An 18,241-nucleotide genomic window follows, 5' to 3' on the forward strand; every position below is an offset into this window, starting at 1 on the left:
CTCAAAGATAATGACTAGTGATTGTATTTTTTTGGCTTACAGCACCAACATGCGAGTTCCAGTCCAAGTGGGGAATAAAATTAATTGCCCTACTTAAGTTTGGCTGACACGCTTTTGGGATGGCTGGTGCCCTGCTTTGTGTATGGAAGGGAGGCAGATAAACCTGAACGCAACTATTAAAATGATACAAATATAACAAGGAAAAGTGGACATACCACAGCATCAGGATGCAATAAAAAGAGGAACACTGGTCCTGCAAAAGCTGGTTTTGTTTTATTATTTAAAACAAGCTCAGAGGTATTATGCTGTTTTACATTTTAAGACATTATATAATGTCACAATGTTGGATGTTCAGACTAAATGTGGGTGAAGTTTCAAATCTGTAGGTAAAAGTATGTTGGCGTAATCCCCAGGCTTCTCAGCTCAGTCTGCAGGCTGCTGTGAACGCCAGGTTTCACACCGTTTTTTGACTTCACACAGTGTCAGCCTAAGCAGGAATCGGAGAGCTGGCCAATCTGAAGAAAGCGGGCTCGTAGGGGCGGGGTTTTCTTAAAGGGACAGAGCTGACTGAGTCGTTTCAGGCAGAGGCTTTATGAGGGGCTGCACAGAGTTTTTTTTAACTGTAAATTATGCTAAGCTACTCCACAGGTATCACAGAGAGAAATATGAAGCTTAAAATTGGCATATAACCCCCCTTTAAGGTTCAAATAGTCTGTGGAGTTTTAGAAATATTGACCTTTTTGACATCTGAATCAACACAGAACTATGAAAATGTGTCATCATATTTACTCTCCTCTTTAAAAAATATGTTCCATTCCTTCACTGTGTTCATGAACAATTTATTTCTTCATTTCAAACTGGTATTAAACATTTGATAGTGAGAAGAATGATTGGTTCAATATTTAATTTCAATATCTGTATCTCCTACTTCCTATAATTTTCTACTATCAAAATGATTAACATTAAACATTTTGACATGAGATAATGAGATTTAAAAGACAACTGCCAGGTGTAAAACTATTCCCTAAGTGCTATACTGTATATATTTCATAAAATAGCTAAAATAAACCATTCTCTCTCTTTTTCTTCTTCTCTATTTAAATAGAGAGCCAATTAATTGAAGGTCACCTGTACGCTCACTCCCTGTGAAATTACCTGACAAGTTAGTTGGCAGTGTGACGGACCTTACGGCCTTAGAGTAACATACATTTAGATGAAGTAAAGTAACAATGAGAATCAGAGAAGGAGAGAAGCATCTTCAGTGTACTCCAAACACTTGTTTTTTCCTCTCTCTCAGGCCTGTCACTAAAACTAACCCTCACATTATGTATTATAGACCTGCTACAAACTCTGCAGGAGATATCCTCTGTGTTTGTCTACGCTCAGACCCTGCCTGTGTTATAAATGCACTTTCTGCATTAGGAACCACCTCCTACTTGGGTCCAAAAGCAGCTTAATCAATCTCACACCTAATCCCAGCCTAATTCTCTCCTCCTCTAACAGAGAGCCATTCACCACAGGGTGGGCAGAGACAGATGTAGCAGCTCCACAGTCATTACTAAGCACATGTTAACTGAGACAGACCTGCCAAGCAGCCTACTGTTGTTCGGGAGAATCGACCTTGCTTTAAGATTTCCTATAATCGCGCCTCAGTTGCCTTTTATGCTCTCCTTGTTATGATAAAATGACAAGTAATTTCACAGGAGCTTTTGTTTGCAGAATGTCTACCCACTGTTCAGCCGCCCACTCAGAATCAATGGCTGGCTTCCTTTTGCATACACACAACTGTGAGTACTGTGAAATGACACCTTAAATGGCATAAAGACAACAAATATGAAACCAAAACACAACTACAGCCATGAAGCAGCTTGGATGCAGTATTTATACAAAGTAGTGCTTTGAGCCTAATGCTACTGTTAGCATGCTAACACGCTTACCATTACTATGCTAAAATACTGTTGTTAAGCAAGTATAATCTTTAAAGTGTTAACCACTTTACATACCAAGTTAGTTTTGTGGGTTAGCTGGCTAACATGTATTCATTTGCAGTAATCACAAAGTACTGCTCGGGCTGATGGGAATGTCATTAGTTTTCAGGTATTTGGTCATAAATCAAAGTTTTATGTGCCCTGGGTTTGATGCTCCCAGGGCACAATATTTCCCAAATCAATATCCTGATAATAAGATACATGATGGTGACCTTCAAAGCACAGCTCTGTTTTGTCCCTAGGTCACAATGTTCAATAAATGTTTCCCTAAGATGAAATCACCTACGTAAAGCTTATAGTGATTGAATTTAAACCTTGATATCTCCACAGTTGGCGATGGATTCTAACCATTCAAACTGCTTTTTGAAACTTGCATCTTTATTTTTTATTTTTGCAATTTAAACCACAGAGGAAGCCCTGACCATTTTAGAATATTAGTGGAAAAGGGGCTCTAAGAACATAGGACTGAATAGGGATTACCCAAACCAAAGTAATGGACAACTTTAATTTAGATCTGATGATGTATGAAAAGTTAAGAGATCACCAAAACTGTGTCCGTTAATCCTGAGGGCGCCATGAACGTCTGCACCAAATTGCATGGCAATCCCTCCAATACTTGTTCAGAAATTTTATATAAAGCTACAAATGTAAACCTGGTGATGCTAGAGGAAAGGTCAAAGTCATTGGGGTTCGACCACATGGCTAAACATACAATGATTATTCAAATATTTCTCCAGTCTCTCTCTCAAAATGGGCCCTAGGAACATAGGACTCTTAGTAGGGAAAGTTAAGAGGTGACCAAAGCTGGGTCGTTTTATCCTGAGGGCGCCATGAACGTCTGCACCAACTTTCATCACAACACCTCCAATACTTGTTGAGAAATTGTATATAAAGCTACAAATGTAAACCTGGTGATGCCATAGGAAAAGTCAAAGTCATTGGGACACGACCACATTGGAATCATTATTGTCCCTACCAATTGTCATGCCAATACATCAAATGATTCAAATGTCTCACCAGTCTCTTACAATGTCGGGCGCTTGGAACATACACAAGGACTCTTATTACTCTTATTAAAGTTAATGGGTCACCAAAGCCGTGTCAGTTCATACTGAGGGTGACATGAATGTCTGCACCAACTTTCATGGCGATCTCTCCAGTAGTTGTTGAGAAATCTCAATAAAAGCAGCACAAGCAGAATTCAAACCCATTGGGATTTGACCACTGGGAACCATGACTTCACTAAATTTCATGGCAATCAATCCTGTAATGTAATATAATATCTGAGTCCAAACTTCAGCCATGGTTTTCAATCGTTTCTGGTAGAAGTACTAGAAGTTATGGTTAATTAAGGTTAAATAAAACACATTGGTTTAACGGTGAATACTTGCAGTCAATTTTTATATTACAATAATGCTGTTTGATAACTGAACTGTGAGCGCTGATTTAAAGACTGTTCAAGGTGCTTCAGGAGCTAACTTACAGCAGATGTATTGGCATGTTGTGTTAGATTGTAAGAAGAGTGTTAGAAGCTTGGCGTGACTGACTTATTCAATTTGCAGCAATTCTGCTGAGCTGCGTCTATTCAAAGACACGGTCGGTTTATAAAACAAGCACAGACAGAAGCATGAACTCAGGTTGTGTCTGGTCATGGTGAAATGTAAAATGAAATGGAATAAAACCACGTATTTCGATTCACCGCAGGAACTCAACCCACAACTGCAGATCCAGTCAATGTCATTTTAACGCAGACAAAAGGCATCAGAGAACAGTTGTTTGTGCTTGAATGTTCCGTTTGATATCTGAGCACTCTGCTCGGTTTGAGAAGAATGCTCAAGGGGCAGCAAGATCCTTGACGGCAACAACGAAAGTTTGTTTTTCAGTGGATGAGATGAACTTTAGTGGCCTTTACATTGCACTGTGTCTATTTTGTCCTTTTCAAAATAAAACTGAGGAATTACACTACCCTTCAGCTGTGTCAGAGAGCAGAGCTGAAACCTGACAGAGTATGCTTATTTGAAGGAAGAAAAATTGTGTCGGAGAAAGAAAAAGACGACAGGATGAAAGAAAAAGAAAGGAACAAAAAAATGAGAGAGAAATAGAAGGGAATAAAGGAAAATCTTCAAAAGCATAAAGGCTCTTGTGGTTAGCATTAGCCTGTTATAGCATTATCATATAATTTAATTCTATTTGCCTGAAGGCACGCAATACAAAACCACATACGATGCTTTGTAGTTCAATGCCATCCTGCACTTTATGGAGCTGCAATAGCAGAAGAATAAGGTTGTTTCTGTTACTCGTGAATGAAATTATGGAACGCGCACTCTCGACAGAGAATCAAATTATGTGTTGAAAATGTACAATGACAAATGGAACCAGAGGAGGTGAAGCCTTGGAAGTTGTTTACATAATGTGTCTTTTATGCAACTGATGCATTCATGGAGACTGGGATGAATCAGCTTCTGTGACACACTTCATTACACAGTGCTACACTTTGCCCCTGAGGTCAGAGAAGCCAGCTGTTTAAGCTGTAATAAAAACACCAGACGCGCCCTGCGTTCTCTTATTCCACGGCCTGGTGTCGCTCTAACCATCCAGAAACAAAACACCAAAAGAAATATGATGGATGATGATAATAATTGTCTATAAGTGCACTGTAGATAATGACATTTTGGATGCTTTGTCATATGTAGTGCTGAGGTATTATAACTGCATGCAACCCGGGTCTTTTTTCTCACATCTGTTCTAATGCACCAGCAGCAAACTAATGACACAGCAGCCCTCCACACACAGAGAAATCCATCATTCAAGTTTACTCATGTCATACATGTTTGGTAAAGAATGCCAACCAAGCCTCTAATGCATTTGAAAATTCTTTTTCAACATCTTTCTGATATTTTGGTATATGTCTTGATGAAAAATTCTTTATTAAATGAGCTTCCATCTCTCTAAAAAATCAAACACTGCCACCGTTCGACAGACAGTTACGTAATACAGTCCACTAGATGAAGACTGAGTGTTCTGATGATCAGAGATCAGCACAGTTTCTTGTCAGAGGCTCAATCAATCAACAAATCGGATTATGACCGAGACTGTCTGACTCTTAGTGCAATGAGTCATATTTTTTATTCTCTAATGCTGGACTTAAATTATATTAGCCTGTACTTGATAAACTATCTCAATACATCGTTCAATGTCAAATATAAGGAATTGTAAAGGCACTGTAACAAGTTTTCTAATTGTGCTTATGCTATTCAGGGTCGCAGGGGGGCTGGAGTCAATCCCAGCTTGTTATTTGGCAACTCCACACGGAAAGGCCCCTTTCGTCCCAACCGGGAATCAAACCGGGTACCCTCTAACTGTGAGGTGACTTATGGAGTCAAATATCGGTTAAAACAGTTTTTGAGCTTGTAAAATAATGTTGCACAAATAATTCCACACTCCGTACTAAACCTGCTGTCGGCCACAATGAACGCGGATGCTAGAATCAGTTGCGCCACTCCACCATCATTCCCCATTGAGTCCCCTCGCCCCGGGCCTGACAACTCTGAACTCCCAGTGCTCGACACCGGGCAGAGTCAGCGAGTAATACCGCTAAATTAGCTCTTGCTCTTAGTTGTTACACAGAGTGAATGCTAGAATCTGTTGCGCCCTGATTGGACAGTTTAGCTTCCTCTGATTGGACGGTCAGTGGACAAAGTTGAGACAAGCTGATTGGCTAAATTCAATTCTTACATGCAATTTTTTAAATGCACACAAAACATGAAATACAACGGAGTGCGAAATTATTTGTGAATAATATTTTACAAGCTCAAAATCAGATTTCAGACTGTTATTTGACTCCATAGCAACAGCGCTAACCACTGCACCACCGTGCTACACTGTGAGACACTTAATGAAGAAAATATTCATCATATAAAATAATCATTAGCTGAGGCCCTTAATGAAGCTAATGAATCAGCCGTCTCAACCCGACCCGGGTGATATATTCACAAAGAACTACATAAGCATTTCATACAAACCAAAAACTTCTGTACTACAAACCCGTTGGAGTGTTTAAGAATGTGACAAACACCATGAAAGGAAGTTTCTCAGAGAAGGGGATGTCACCGCTTTGTACTTGCTGCCCTTTTCATGCTAAACGCAGACTGAGAGCTGCAGAGGGAAGACAGGAAGGCTTTGACACGTTCACACTGGGACCTGATCTGAGCTCCTGAGCTGAAGGGTTACATAATCTCATTTCCGCTGTTTGATTATCACTGATCTGACAGCATGCGTTGGAAGCAAGATGATGTTCAAATCAGGTCTGTGCTTCGGTAAGTTTAGCAGTAATGGGAAAGAGGACGGGAGAAGTAGGGTAGACTTTCGCAACAGTTAGCAATGCTGTACGCAATTAGAGAAAATGGTAAATAAATAATTTAACTTCTGTATATCTAGATGAGAAATGACACATGGTTATACATTTAGAAGATTATTAGATAATGTCAGTATAAAAATTGCGAGAAAATTGCTAATTAAAAAGACATAGAAAGAAATAATTGGTTTCAAATAATGTAACAAAACTTCCTGGAAAACTAAAGTACTGAAATATTTCCAAACCTGAATATGAATGAACTTTCATTAAGCAGCATGTTGGCCCTCTGGCTAATTATTAAGTGTATCGAGCCAAATGCTGTATAATTAAATGTTGTGCATTTTTTCCACTCTTTCTTCCTCAGGTTATGATAGATAAGCAAACTTTACAAACTTACTTGTATTACCGTTCACACACAGCGCTTCACACTAGACTAGACTAAGGTGGAATTTTTATTTCACCTGATATAAAGCACATTTTTAATTTGTGCATAAAAACAGCCAGATTTAAAAGTTTTCAAGAGGACAAAATGTGACAATGGAAACAGACTTGGTAAATAATTAACCCTCCTGTTGTGTTCAGATCAAATCTGACCGATTTACAACTTTCATCCATCATAAATATTGTGTTTTAGATTTCCTCAAGGTCTCATGATATCCTCCACATTAGGCATTTCAACATATAAAATTGCTGATCACCACTTTCATTGAATTTTAAGTTTAATCATTTTTGTAACACCTGTGTTGTTCCCGGTTAAAAATGACCGCCAAAGGAAATGAATGGCTAACACTGGAGTATGTTCATCCATCAGATGGAGAACATCCCCATTCATGCCCACACATCCACACATCCCCCCACGAGGACAACACATTTCAGACTGAACAATTTTTGAACCAGAGATTGAGGAGGACGTCTCAGAAAGGGAAGATGGATTCTGGAATTCATTTTCACTGTCTATTCTTTGTATATTCACTGCAGTTATTCATGTTAACCACTAGTCTAAGACATTGTTTACAGCTTAAAAAGGTATTAAATAAAATTTGGTGATGATTAATTGTTTTTGTGTTCATGTAAGAGCAGTTAAAACAGACCGGTCAAATCTGACCGGGAACACCAAAGTAACGGAGAGAAACGAACACGTCAGGAGGGTTAATCTTGAGGGACATGAAGCATGTGAATGAAAACATCAGATCCGGATGTAAAAAAATCTGCAACAATCCTCAAATTAATACATGAAATTGATAAATCTCTTTATCGAAGTTCCCACAGTACTTTTAATTGCATCATCTAGTTGCACCCTGTTCTTTTACAACAGTTTAAAGTAATAATTTCAAAGATTTTCATTTAAATAAATGTCTGTTAAGTCACTATCTATCGCCGAATGAGATAACACAATGGTGATTGAGCCTATGGCCAACTGATGAAAGCCTTTGCATTTGCAGTAGATCGTATTATTACAGACTGTGAGTGTGTGGCGACATTCGCGGGGAAAAAAACACAAGCGGCGCCCAGTTAGACGCGTTTTCCATCACCCAGAAGTGGTTGGTCTGTTCGTTTGCCAATTTTCTGCCACATTTGGATTCAAACCTGCTAATATGCCAAAAAACAGAAAGCATGATAGTGAATGAATAATATGTTGGGAAAGAAATAAAGAAAAAGCTTGGAATATATTCCTCAGGTGTATGCAGCCTACAGCTAAAAGCAGCTTCACCAAGCTTTGATGTTATTCTGGGAAGTCATTTAAGAAAATTCCCCAAAGTTTCTCTTAGAAGAAGTAGCCCGGTTCCGGTTCCTTAACAAAATCCAAGTCCAGCTTTAAAATTCATACATGAACTTCATGCCAATGGTGGAACGCATTCACAGAAAGCTTCTTTTGATTAGAGCTCTGCAGTGTGTATGCACCCACACTTACTGCACTTGACTGACATCTCCTGACTCTCCTGTTAACTTTGTTGTAAGATTCTCTTAGGTGTGCAGAGGTATGCTACCTGCAGAAATCCTCAGGATATTCTCCAGCAAAACTACAACTAACAAGACGTCTAATCAGCAAGGGCAACTAAAAGCACCAGTGCGAGTGTGAAGCGCTGGTTAGTGACCCTCAGTAGTGTTTTGGTATCGACTGAAATGTGTCCTTTCAGCCTAAAGCAGATCTCAAAAACTGTGATGTATTAAAAGCTGGCATTCAATGTGAAATTATAAATCATTTTTACGAATTCTTTGATAAGTTCGTAATTTCATTAAACATTTTGCCATTTTCTTGTATGCCTGCATTTGCTTTCACAAAAACCAACATAGCAAATCTTGACTTCTTTTGTTGAATGAAGCGTTTTGTTTGAGGTATTAAGAAATGTCTTGATTGAAGAGTCTTGTAGACTATTGGCACTTGTAAAAGATTTTCATACAATACCCACCCACAACATGTTCAATTCAAGAAAGTAGCTACTCTGATTGCTTTGATCATTGGCAACGTGTTCAATGACTCATTACCACACAGACACAAAAACACATTATCTGACTAAAACTGCGTGAATGGCTGCAGCTGTTTCTCCCTACTCATACATCACGAGTATAAATTCAACATTCATTATCTGTGCCAACACAGATTTGCAGACAGTAGCCTACTTCTCTCTAGGCAGCATTGTGGGTCACTGTAGTACCGCTGGAAGGCAGGCACCACGGGTATTTTGACTGTTCTGTGATGAGGATCCTAATTAGCCGCTACATTCCTTAATTAAACGAGCGCAGAGTTAAACAGTGTAACACCAGTGCAAATGTCAGTGGGGCTGACTTTGTAGCACCTAATTTAGCAGACTCAGAAAAGTCCATTTTGTTACTACTAGTACTCCCATCCATATTTTCTCACTCACATTGTCTTGTTAAACTGAACTGTCATGCATTAGACATAGCTTCACTCTCACAGTAATTGCAATGTAAGGCTACAGTGCATTGTGCTGAGATGCTACATCAAGTGTCCCTGACAGGGTAACATTTCAATTCAATGAATGGAGCAGTCCTGCACAAAAGGGAAAACTGCTTGATAATTCTTGAAAAGTGCATATGGATGGATATAGAGCAAGACAGGAGTACAATAGCTAGCTATCAAGTCTGACAGACAGCTGGCTAGTCAGACAAAAAAAGAGAGATAGCTGGCAGCAGATATAAGATAAAGCGAAAAAGCTAGAGATATAGCATCACAGCGAGTCAGACTAACATTGAGCTAACTAGTCACACAAAATAAATGAGATAGCCAAGCAGCTAGTCAAACAGACAGGAAAACAGACAGAGAGCTAGCTAATAAGATGAAGCGAAAAAGCTAGAGGTGTAGCATCACAGCAAGTCAGACCGACATCGAGCTAACTAGTCACACAAACAGCTGGCTAGTTAACAGCTAGCTCAATATTGAGCTAGACAGCTTGTCAATAGGAAAGATAAATAATAGAAAGATAACTAGTAATCAGGGAGATAGCAACGCAGCTGGTCAGACAGACAGCTAGCTATTCAGGCCAACAAAGAGATAGCTAGCAAGAAAGCTAGATAGATAGCTAGTCAATAGGAAAGACATAAATAAAATGATAGCTAATAAGAAAGACAAATAACTAGCTAGTCAGATAGAGAGAGACAGCCTGCCAGAAAGAGAGTGAGACAGCAAGTCAGACAGAGAGACAGGCATCCAGGAAGAAAGAGAGACAGATAGCAACACAGCAAGTTAGGCAGACGGTGAACTAACTATACTCAGACAATCATACAGAGAAGCAGATAGCTTAATAATATAGCATGGCAGCGACAGACAGCAAGCTTGCTAGACACAGCCAGCTAATCAGAGAGAAATGAAGGTACACAGCTTGACAGCTCAGAAAGACAGACAGATGCTCCTCCATATTGGGATTTTAATCGATCTAATTCAATGCTGAGAGTGCACTTTCTACAAAGAGCTCCAATGTCAGAAACAAATCCAAGGGTACATCAGGTAAACGTCAAACAGCCTGTCACATACATTCAGAAAGAGCACTGTGACTATAGCTGTAGAGTCACAACTGTGGGGTGGAAACCTGAAAGTCAGTTGCTATATTCCCTTTAGGGTTTGCTTTAATATACACTATATCAACTTTAGCTTCCATGTGCTGAAAAAAAATGATTTACTCTCCCCTCTGGATTGCACTCCTTGCTCGTAGTAAACAGATTAGCCAGCGGTGGCAAAGTATCATCTGAGGACTGCCAGATCAGCGATATACTCTCCTCATCTTTCTGCCCTTGTACTGCCTTGCCAATCTCTCCTCGATCCACAGTCCTTAGACTTATGCCAAATGTGGGTCAAGGAAAGGTCTGGTCCACGGGGGCGTCGTGGTGAGAATAACGAAACAGGAACGGAGAACATCTGAGAATATATGAAGTACGGATGGGACACGTCCTCATTCTCTGGTGCCACAAATGAGCCAATTAGGCTCCGGCTTGTCTCTTCATGAGGACGCTATAAATGGGGTATGCAGCAATGAGATGTTGTTTTGCCTTAAAAGTTCTACTGAACTTTGATTTATTTTTTAGCAGTGTGCATGTACAGTTTGTGTGTGTTTATATGCTCGTGTGTGTGTGTGCGTGGGAGTGCAGATGTTCTTTTATCTCAGTTCCAACTCGGTGTATTCTTTTCGGCTTTCCTTTGCAGTCTCATCCTCCGACATTGGAGGTGGTTACGGAGCATTTGCATTTATATGCTTGAGCTGTGATCATCTTACACACAACTGACATGTTAATAAGATAAATCTGACCATTAATTCTCATGTTCCAACTCACCGTAGTCGCTCTCGTAAAAGATGATGAACTTGTGCCAGTGCAGTTCGGAGACAAGGGTGAGCAGGACGTCATTGATTCGAACAGGTGGACGGGCAGCCAAGGTGTAGCTCTCTCCATCTGGGCTGGGGTTGAACTGGCAGGCAGTGCGGGGACCTCCATCCCCGTTTCTCTGGATGAATAGGTGGGGGATGTGCATCGCATCCGTCAGAGACTGTAGGGCACTTGCGGCCGCGCAGCCCGTGGATGTGACCAGAGCGAGGATCCCCTGGTTCATCAACTCGCATGCTACACACAGGAAAGAAAAATAGAGGGAGGGTGGATGAAGCAAATGGCGGGGAAAAAAGGGAGCAAGGAAAGGAAAGGAAAGAGGAGGGGGCAAGGATTTAAAGAAAGGAAGTCAGGATGAAAGACAGAAGTTTAAAGGGATGGAAAAGGAGGATAAAAGGAGAAAAATGGGGTCAGGATAAGAGAAGAGAAGGAAGGAGACAAAATATTAGATGTGTTTCCAAAGTCTTTTCAAACTGCAATATATCCCAACACGATTTTCATATAAAATAATATTTTCAGGTTTCAAGAGCACTGTACATTATTCATGAAAGTGTGATAAACGTGGCTTCAGAATTCAAGATGTTGCTTCGTATATATCCTGTTCAGGATTACGTCTGAGCCTCAGCAGTTTAGCAAAGAGCAGATTACAGAAAGGAGGGTCACCAAGTTGTGTGATAATGTGTAGATTAGAGATTCATGGGGTGTAGTCCCTAATCCTTGTCCCCCTGAAAGAAGTGAGACATTTGATTAAAGTGAAAAAGCTTGCTAAAGGTAAGAGTTAGTTGAGAACATTGAAAATAAAGACCTACGGGAGTCAACGGGGTTCTTAGTGACTGCTCAGAACAGTGACTAAGTGGGAGGCAACCGTCACAAATAAAAATCAGGAGTATAAAGAGAGTTAGATGCGTGAGTCTATACTAAACTGTGTCTCTCTTGGTTATGTACAAATGTTGAAAGTCTGTAAACCAGCTCAGATTAAGACGGCAGACTAATGCTTGTTCTGTCTGCGGTGGGTCTTAACGTCCAAACGTTTTATTTACACATGTAATTTGGGTGAAATCTGTTTTAGATCCTCTTAGGGCCAGTCAGCATGTCTGCCGGGACAAAAAGCCAAATATCTTTAAAGGATGAAAATGCCATCTTCCACATTATTAATGCGCCTGAAATCGACGAGAAAAGCTGTTCTGTCTAAGTGGTGATAAATATTTAATGACAGCGGGTAGACTTGAGGTTGCAGCGATCTGACATTTTAGACTTTCATTATATACTCTTCAAATGATCTGACAGTGGATCAATGGGCTGAGGAGCTGATTCATTCAACCAAAACCACAATGTTTTTAGTGAATAAGACAGCCGAGATAACTGTGCATCAAATCAATTTTCAGATATGATGCAACACTTATTCTAAACCAACTTCACTTTCTCTGCCTATATACGTATTGTGTATTCTTCATGATTCGTAAAGGAGCAATTCGCCCTGGAAAAAGCCGCTGTGAGTCAGAGCTGGTGTTCTCTGTAATCCATAGAAGCAATACTATTTGAAATTGGTGCCATAGCTGTGGAGAAAGTTGTACAAACAGCTTGTGGTTTCGCCCATTCTACATTCCTACAACACCCAGCGTGCATTGTGCCCCTCCCTCTGAAAGGACCGGCCCAGCAAGAGATCCTGGAGTGAAATATTACCGTTTAGCTGCAGACAATGGGTCAGAGCGGTACAGAATCCGAAATTCGACGAAAATATACCGGTGGATCGTCTGAAAAATCTTCGAGTCTGCAGTCTACATTTCAGATGGTTTTGAACGAGACATGACATCAGAGGCGGGCGTCCTAGACTGAGGAAGTGTAGTTTAGCAAGCTCCCTGGAGGTTTTCCAGGCCCATTGGAGAAGCGGATAGCGTCCTCCAAAGGCACAGAGCGAAATTGCATTTTTTCCTAGCATAATGGTAGGCTGGTTTTTAGTAGCTCACCAAGAGGCTCACAGACTCTGTACTAAAAATCCGATGACAATAAATGCACCTTGAAAGCCTCTTGCCACTTCAATTCAATCAAATACACAGATGTCCCACCCCCTCCAATACAAAATAATAGGATAGGCTTATCAGCTGTCAATAAAAAACAGTGATGCTCCTGGAAAGTTTTTCAACATCCGAATGTAACCAATCACAGCAATGTTGCAGCAACTTCCATCGACAGGTTAGGTCAGTTGTGCTGTACGCTAGTTGAGCTAAAGTGAAGAGTTTGGTGCTATTAGCCTGTTTAGCCACATTTATGATGGACAATGAACACCAACAAAAAGCTGAAAACATACTATACCACTACATACCACTCCCACAGGGAGTGGGAAAGCAAGTTCTTTATTCACAAATGTGAAGGACAAGTGTGTGTGCCTCTGTGGTACCAACGTTTCAGTTGACATAAGAATCAACATGGGGAGCCACCAGCACCAGTAGCTCTTGGCCACTTTCATTGTTTCAAAGTAGCTCACAGATGTAAAAAGGTTGGAGACCCCTGCCATAATAGCATGATAGGACTGAGGTTGAACATCAGCGAACTGGCTCTTTACAGGGAAAATACAATCATGACATTTGACCCTTGACCCCTGACATACCCTTTTTTTGAGTATACAAATGATAAAACCAAAGGTAGTTGCATCCTATCTTAAAAGGCTAAGCACTGCAATAGAAATTAGTTGGAAAAAGAAAGTAATATGAATCCAAATGCAAAACAGTTTAATTTAAAAGTATTGAATTTGCATTTAATTTCAGCTACTTCAGGGATTGTCTAATTTTGCATGTGACACCATACCGGCTAAGGCAAGCGCTGCCTTTAAAATTCAAGTCACTATTTCTCACACAGCAGGACTCTTCTAAATTCAGCATAAGCAGCTGAGCATATTGTACAAAACAGCAATTAAATGTTCTCTCTCTGCATTTCATAATACCACCTAATTACACAGTCAGCTTCAATGTCTGCAAAATGGAGCACAAAGCCGCAGCAGCACTGCAGTCCAAGAGCACATTTTATCGAACAAACACATCTTTTTAGGGCATGTTGAGATGCACAGCAAGCAATGCACAGCAGGGCTGTATTGTACAGGTAGGATGCCATTTAAGTTAAATCCACCGTGATACCAGAGGAGGTGTGAAGGAGGAGGTGACAAAAAAAAGGAGAGTGGTTTTTGGAGAGAAGCCATTCAGGATGAGGAGCGAGGTCTGAGATGGAGAGAGAGAAGAGGAAGGGTGATAAGAGGCGGTGTTGAATGGAGCCATGCTGGCAAAAGGTTGTGTATGTGTGGGTATATGTGTGAGAATGTATGGCATAGGGAGGAGGACTATTAATGTGACAAATGACGGTTTCATCTGCTGACTGCAAGCGCAGGACTACATTAAGGCTCTGTAAATCATGAGCACAGGGGCAACTAAATAACATACTGAGGAGGAGCGGGGGGAAGTAGGAACGCCAGACTGTAGTAAGAGATGTACCGTAGTTGTTCTAAAGAGAAGAGAGTGCAGAACCGGAGGAAAAGAGTGCGAGAGAAATTATTTGTAGCTTTTTGCATGAATGCTCTGGGGAGTGCAAGAAAGACTATGCTCTTCCTCAGAGCAGGAAGTGTTACTGTTTCAGTGTGTGTGTGCGTGTGTGTGTGCGTGCGGGAGCGAGACAGAAAGAGTGTCTTACATGGACTCCGACATGTGCAACAGGGCACTTGGCAAATATTCCTCAGTGCAACATGAAATGCTAATATTCCGCTCAGCAGGAAGTCATGTGATTGACAGTTATACAAATCTAAACCATGCTTCAACACTGATTCAGTGTGTAAGTGTGTCAGTTGGTAACAATAAACTGTAGTGAGAACAGAGACAGTCTGTTCCTCAGAGTTGCTGGTTTCACTGTTTTACGCATGCAATCTTCACAATATTACTTTTACAGGGCTGGGTATTGGATTGTTGCTGCCTGGGTACCAGTTTAACTATGGTGCATGTAATATTGGTTTAAGGATAAGGTGCTTGCATGGGTTCCATACAGATACCCCACCTTCCTGCCACAGTCCAAAGACATGCTCGTCAGGTGGTCACTGGTGACTCTAAATTGCCCTTAGGAGTGAATGTGAGCGTGAATGGTTGTCTCTATGTGTCAGCCCTGTGATTGACCGGAGACCTGTCCAGTGTGTACTCCTCCTCTCGCCCAATGACAGTTAGGATAGGCTCCAGCCCCCCTGCTATCCTTAAAGAGGGGGTATTATGCTGTTTCACATTTTAAGACATATATATATTGTTACAATGTTTTATGTCCAGACTAAACGTGGGTGAAGTTTCAAATCTGTAGGTAAAAGTATGTTGGAGTAATCCCCAGGCTTCTCAACTCTGTCTGCCGGCTGCTGTGAACGCCAATAGGGGCGGGGTTTCTTAAAGAGACAGCGCTGACTGAGTCGTTTCAGGCAGAGGCTGTATGAGGGCCTGCACAGACCACCAGTGTGAGAAAAATGATGAGTTTTTTTAAACTAAACTTAAATTATGCTAAGCTCCTCCACAGTTATCACGGCTGGAATTATGAAGTTTGAAATTAGCATAATACCCCCCCTTTAAGGGGATTAGCGGTATAGATAATAGCTTTGTCGGACTGTTCGGTTGGACAAAACAAAACATTTGAAGTCACCTTGGTGCTCTGTACCTAAATTGACATTTTACATGATTTCTTAACCTTAAAAAAAGTATAAATCTAAGAAATAATAATCCAATTAATTAATTGTTTGTTGCTATAAAATATATGTAAAGATCAACTCTCAATTGTAACGTATTAAGTGGCTGCCTTTATTTTGTTTCTGCAGTACTGTTTGGAAAAATGACTGCAGTAACACATCTTTCATTAATTTGACTTCTTCCACCATCTGTCAATCCAAGAAACTCATTATTTTCACTTTCTTTTGAGCTTAAAGAACATTTGCTCATATAAAAACGTTTTTTCTTCTATTTTTTGGTCCGTCGCCCTTACCCCCCGTCGCTCAGCCATCTTTAGCAGGCCGTGGCTAAAGTGCATCTGCGTCCATTTTGGCTCCATAATGGACACCCCAGGCCCCATTATACAGCAGACAGCCCACTGACAGGAGGCAGAAGTGCTCCAGTCATTGGCAGGGATGATAATGGCGGAATAATGACTCTTAAATGTTCCCCCTGAAGTGGACAGAGACCATCACTCATTTCCTGCTAGTTAGCTGGCAGCTAATGTCAGGGTATAACAGCAGTCTTATACATATACCTTAATGAATCAGCTTCCTTTGCCAGAACAATGCATGTTGAAATATTAGAATTCTGTTTATTTGGACTAATTCTTTAAATGCATGTGTATGAATGGAAATGGATGGATGGATTACAAAAGAGTTAAAAAATCTACTGCAGTTAAAAACATCTGATTGGGAGATGCAAACAACAGCTGCTTTGTTTGGAGAGAGATTTAAAAAACTATTCACTGCACTGCTGTCTTTCTCCCCCCAGAAATGATATGGTTGATTGTTGGATTATGAATTCAGTAGAGGTGGATGAATCTTTAAACACATCTCATCATCACTGCATATCTTTTAAAGCCTAATACAATTACCAGTATAATAAGATCGAGTTTTCTTTTGCTTAACTGTCAGCAAATTGCGGGACCAAATTAGGGATGGAGTTGGGAGATCATAAGGGATTTTTTTCATTTAATACAATCATGATTATATCGTTAAAAGGGACATCTGCCATCAAATTAGAGCTGTTAAATGAAAGCCCACTCTATTTTTCTGCAAAAATCCAGTTCTGTCATGCAAGTATAGTCTTGGGAAAGGCCCGCCATGCTGAAAGAAGTCATTACAATGTTGTGCCACACATTCGTTTTTCCCTGCTAAAACACGGTGTCGTCAGCATATTGCGTCATTCTGCCACCGTAATCTGAAGGGTTGAGACAAACCACCACGCCACGGGTGTAGTGAATATAACATAAATGGGATCTGTCTGGGTGATTTCACAGTCTAAATAAGAGAGTCTCATTTAGTTTGCTCTGACTCAGAGCACAATCCAGGGATTCAGAGGAGGGAGATAAATGCTGCGATATTGTCAACAGCACTCTACCCTGCAGTGACAACGGTGTAACTCGGATCTAATTGAAGCGGCTTGTAATACATGATTCAGAATGAAGCGTTGTCTGTTTTGTACCGTCAGAGGCAGTTGGAAGAGGCCTTGACTGCATTATGATCCTGCTTGCTATTTTTAGAATAAGCATCTATGAATTCATGAGATAAATTAGATTCTCAAAGACTTTCGAGGAAGACCAGTCGTAGTTTTGACATCTAATTTTTATCTTTTTAAAGAAGGAACTATTGCAACTTAATCATTCACCAACAAATTGAATTTGAGCTCAAATTGTCCCAAACTAGGAGGACGGCAAAAATGGCAAAGCAATTAAAAATCTACCAAACATTCACATCTATACCATGCAGCACATTGCCCCTTCGCTCAACACAAATCACTGATTACTGCGAGAAAGCCTGAGATACCCAGGCAGCTAAATTGGTCTTTGATGGTTTTGAAACATTCAGCAGGAAACTGGCACAACGTTTTTCAATGTTTGAGCTGGAGGAAGAAGCATAAGAGCTTTAAATGATCCATATCACACTCAGCTAAGAGTAGACTGGAAATTGTGTCATTTCCTCATTATGAATGGGCCCTTCCACTCTGCTTTTGGCAGCTTCCTGCAGCATAATGGCTCTTCACCACACAGAGGGGAGAGATGGAAGACATCAGTATCATATGGCAGCTGGACCACGGCTTAGTTCAACATTTAAGTGTACAGCAACACAGTCCTTCCAGTAAGCATAAATCGTCCCTCCATCGCTCTGTCTCCTTCACTCGCTCGACCCCGCCTCGCTCTCTTCTTTTAGGAAGATAAACATTCCCCGTGCCTGCTTCCCTGCTGTCAGACTAAGATAAGGGTTCATATCCCCGTCAATACTATTGATGCTCAGACTGCCCATGTCATCTGAACTGTGAAGGAGTGTTTTACTGCTCTAAATTATACCCTCCAGACATCTGAC

The 18,241-nt window shown here is 40.7% G+C and overlaps 1 protein-coding gene across 2 annotated transcripts in view; it reads right to left on the minus strand.

Annotated features, from left to right (window-relative positions):
* grid1a (glutamate receptor, ionotropic, delta 1a) overlaps window positions 1–11,407 on the minus strand; it is a 104,769-nt gene extending 93,362 nt beyond the window's left edge. For both annotated transcript variants that reach the window (XM_069659005.1, XM_069659004.1), the window contains exon 1: window positions 11,131–11,407. In XM_069659005.1, coding sequence (XP_069515106.1) covers window positions 11,131–11,404 — 274 coding nt within the window. In that variant the 5' untranslated portion in view covers window positions 11,405–11,407. The remainder of the gene's footprint in view (window positions 1–11,130) is intronic.
* Between the last annotated feature and the right edge of the window lie 6,834 nt (window positions 11,408–18,241).

This window comes from Semicossyphus pulcher, unplaced genomic scaffold (genome assembly GCF_022749685.1).
Source record: "Semicossyphus pulcher isolate SPU_LCO1_2020_fin unplaced genomic scaffold, fSemPul1.0.p SCAF_12, whole genome shotgun sequence".
NCBI classification, from domain to species: Eukaryota; Metazoa; Chordata; class Actinopteri; order Labriformes; family Labridae; genus Semicossyphus; species Semicossyphus pulcher.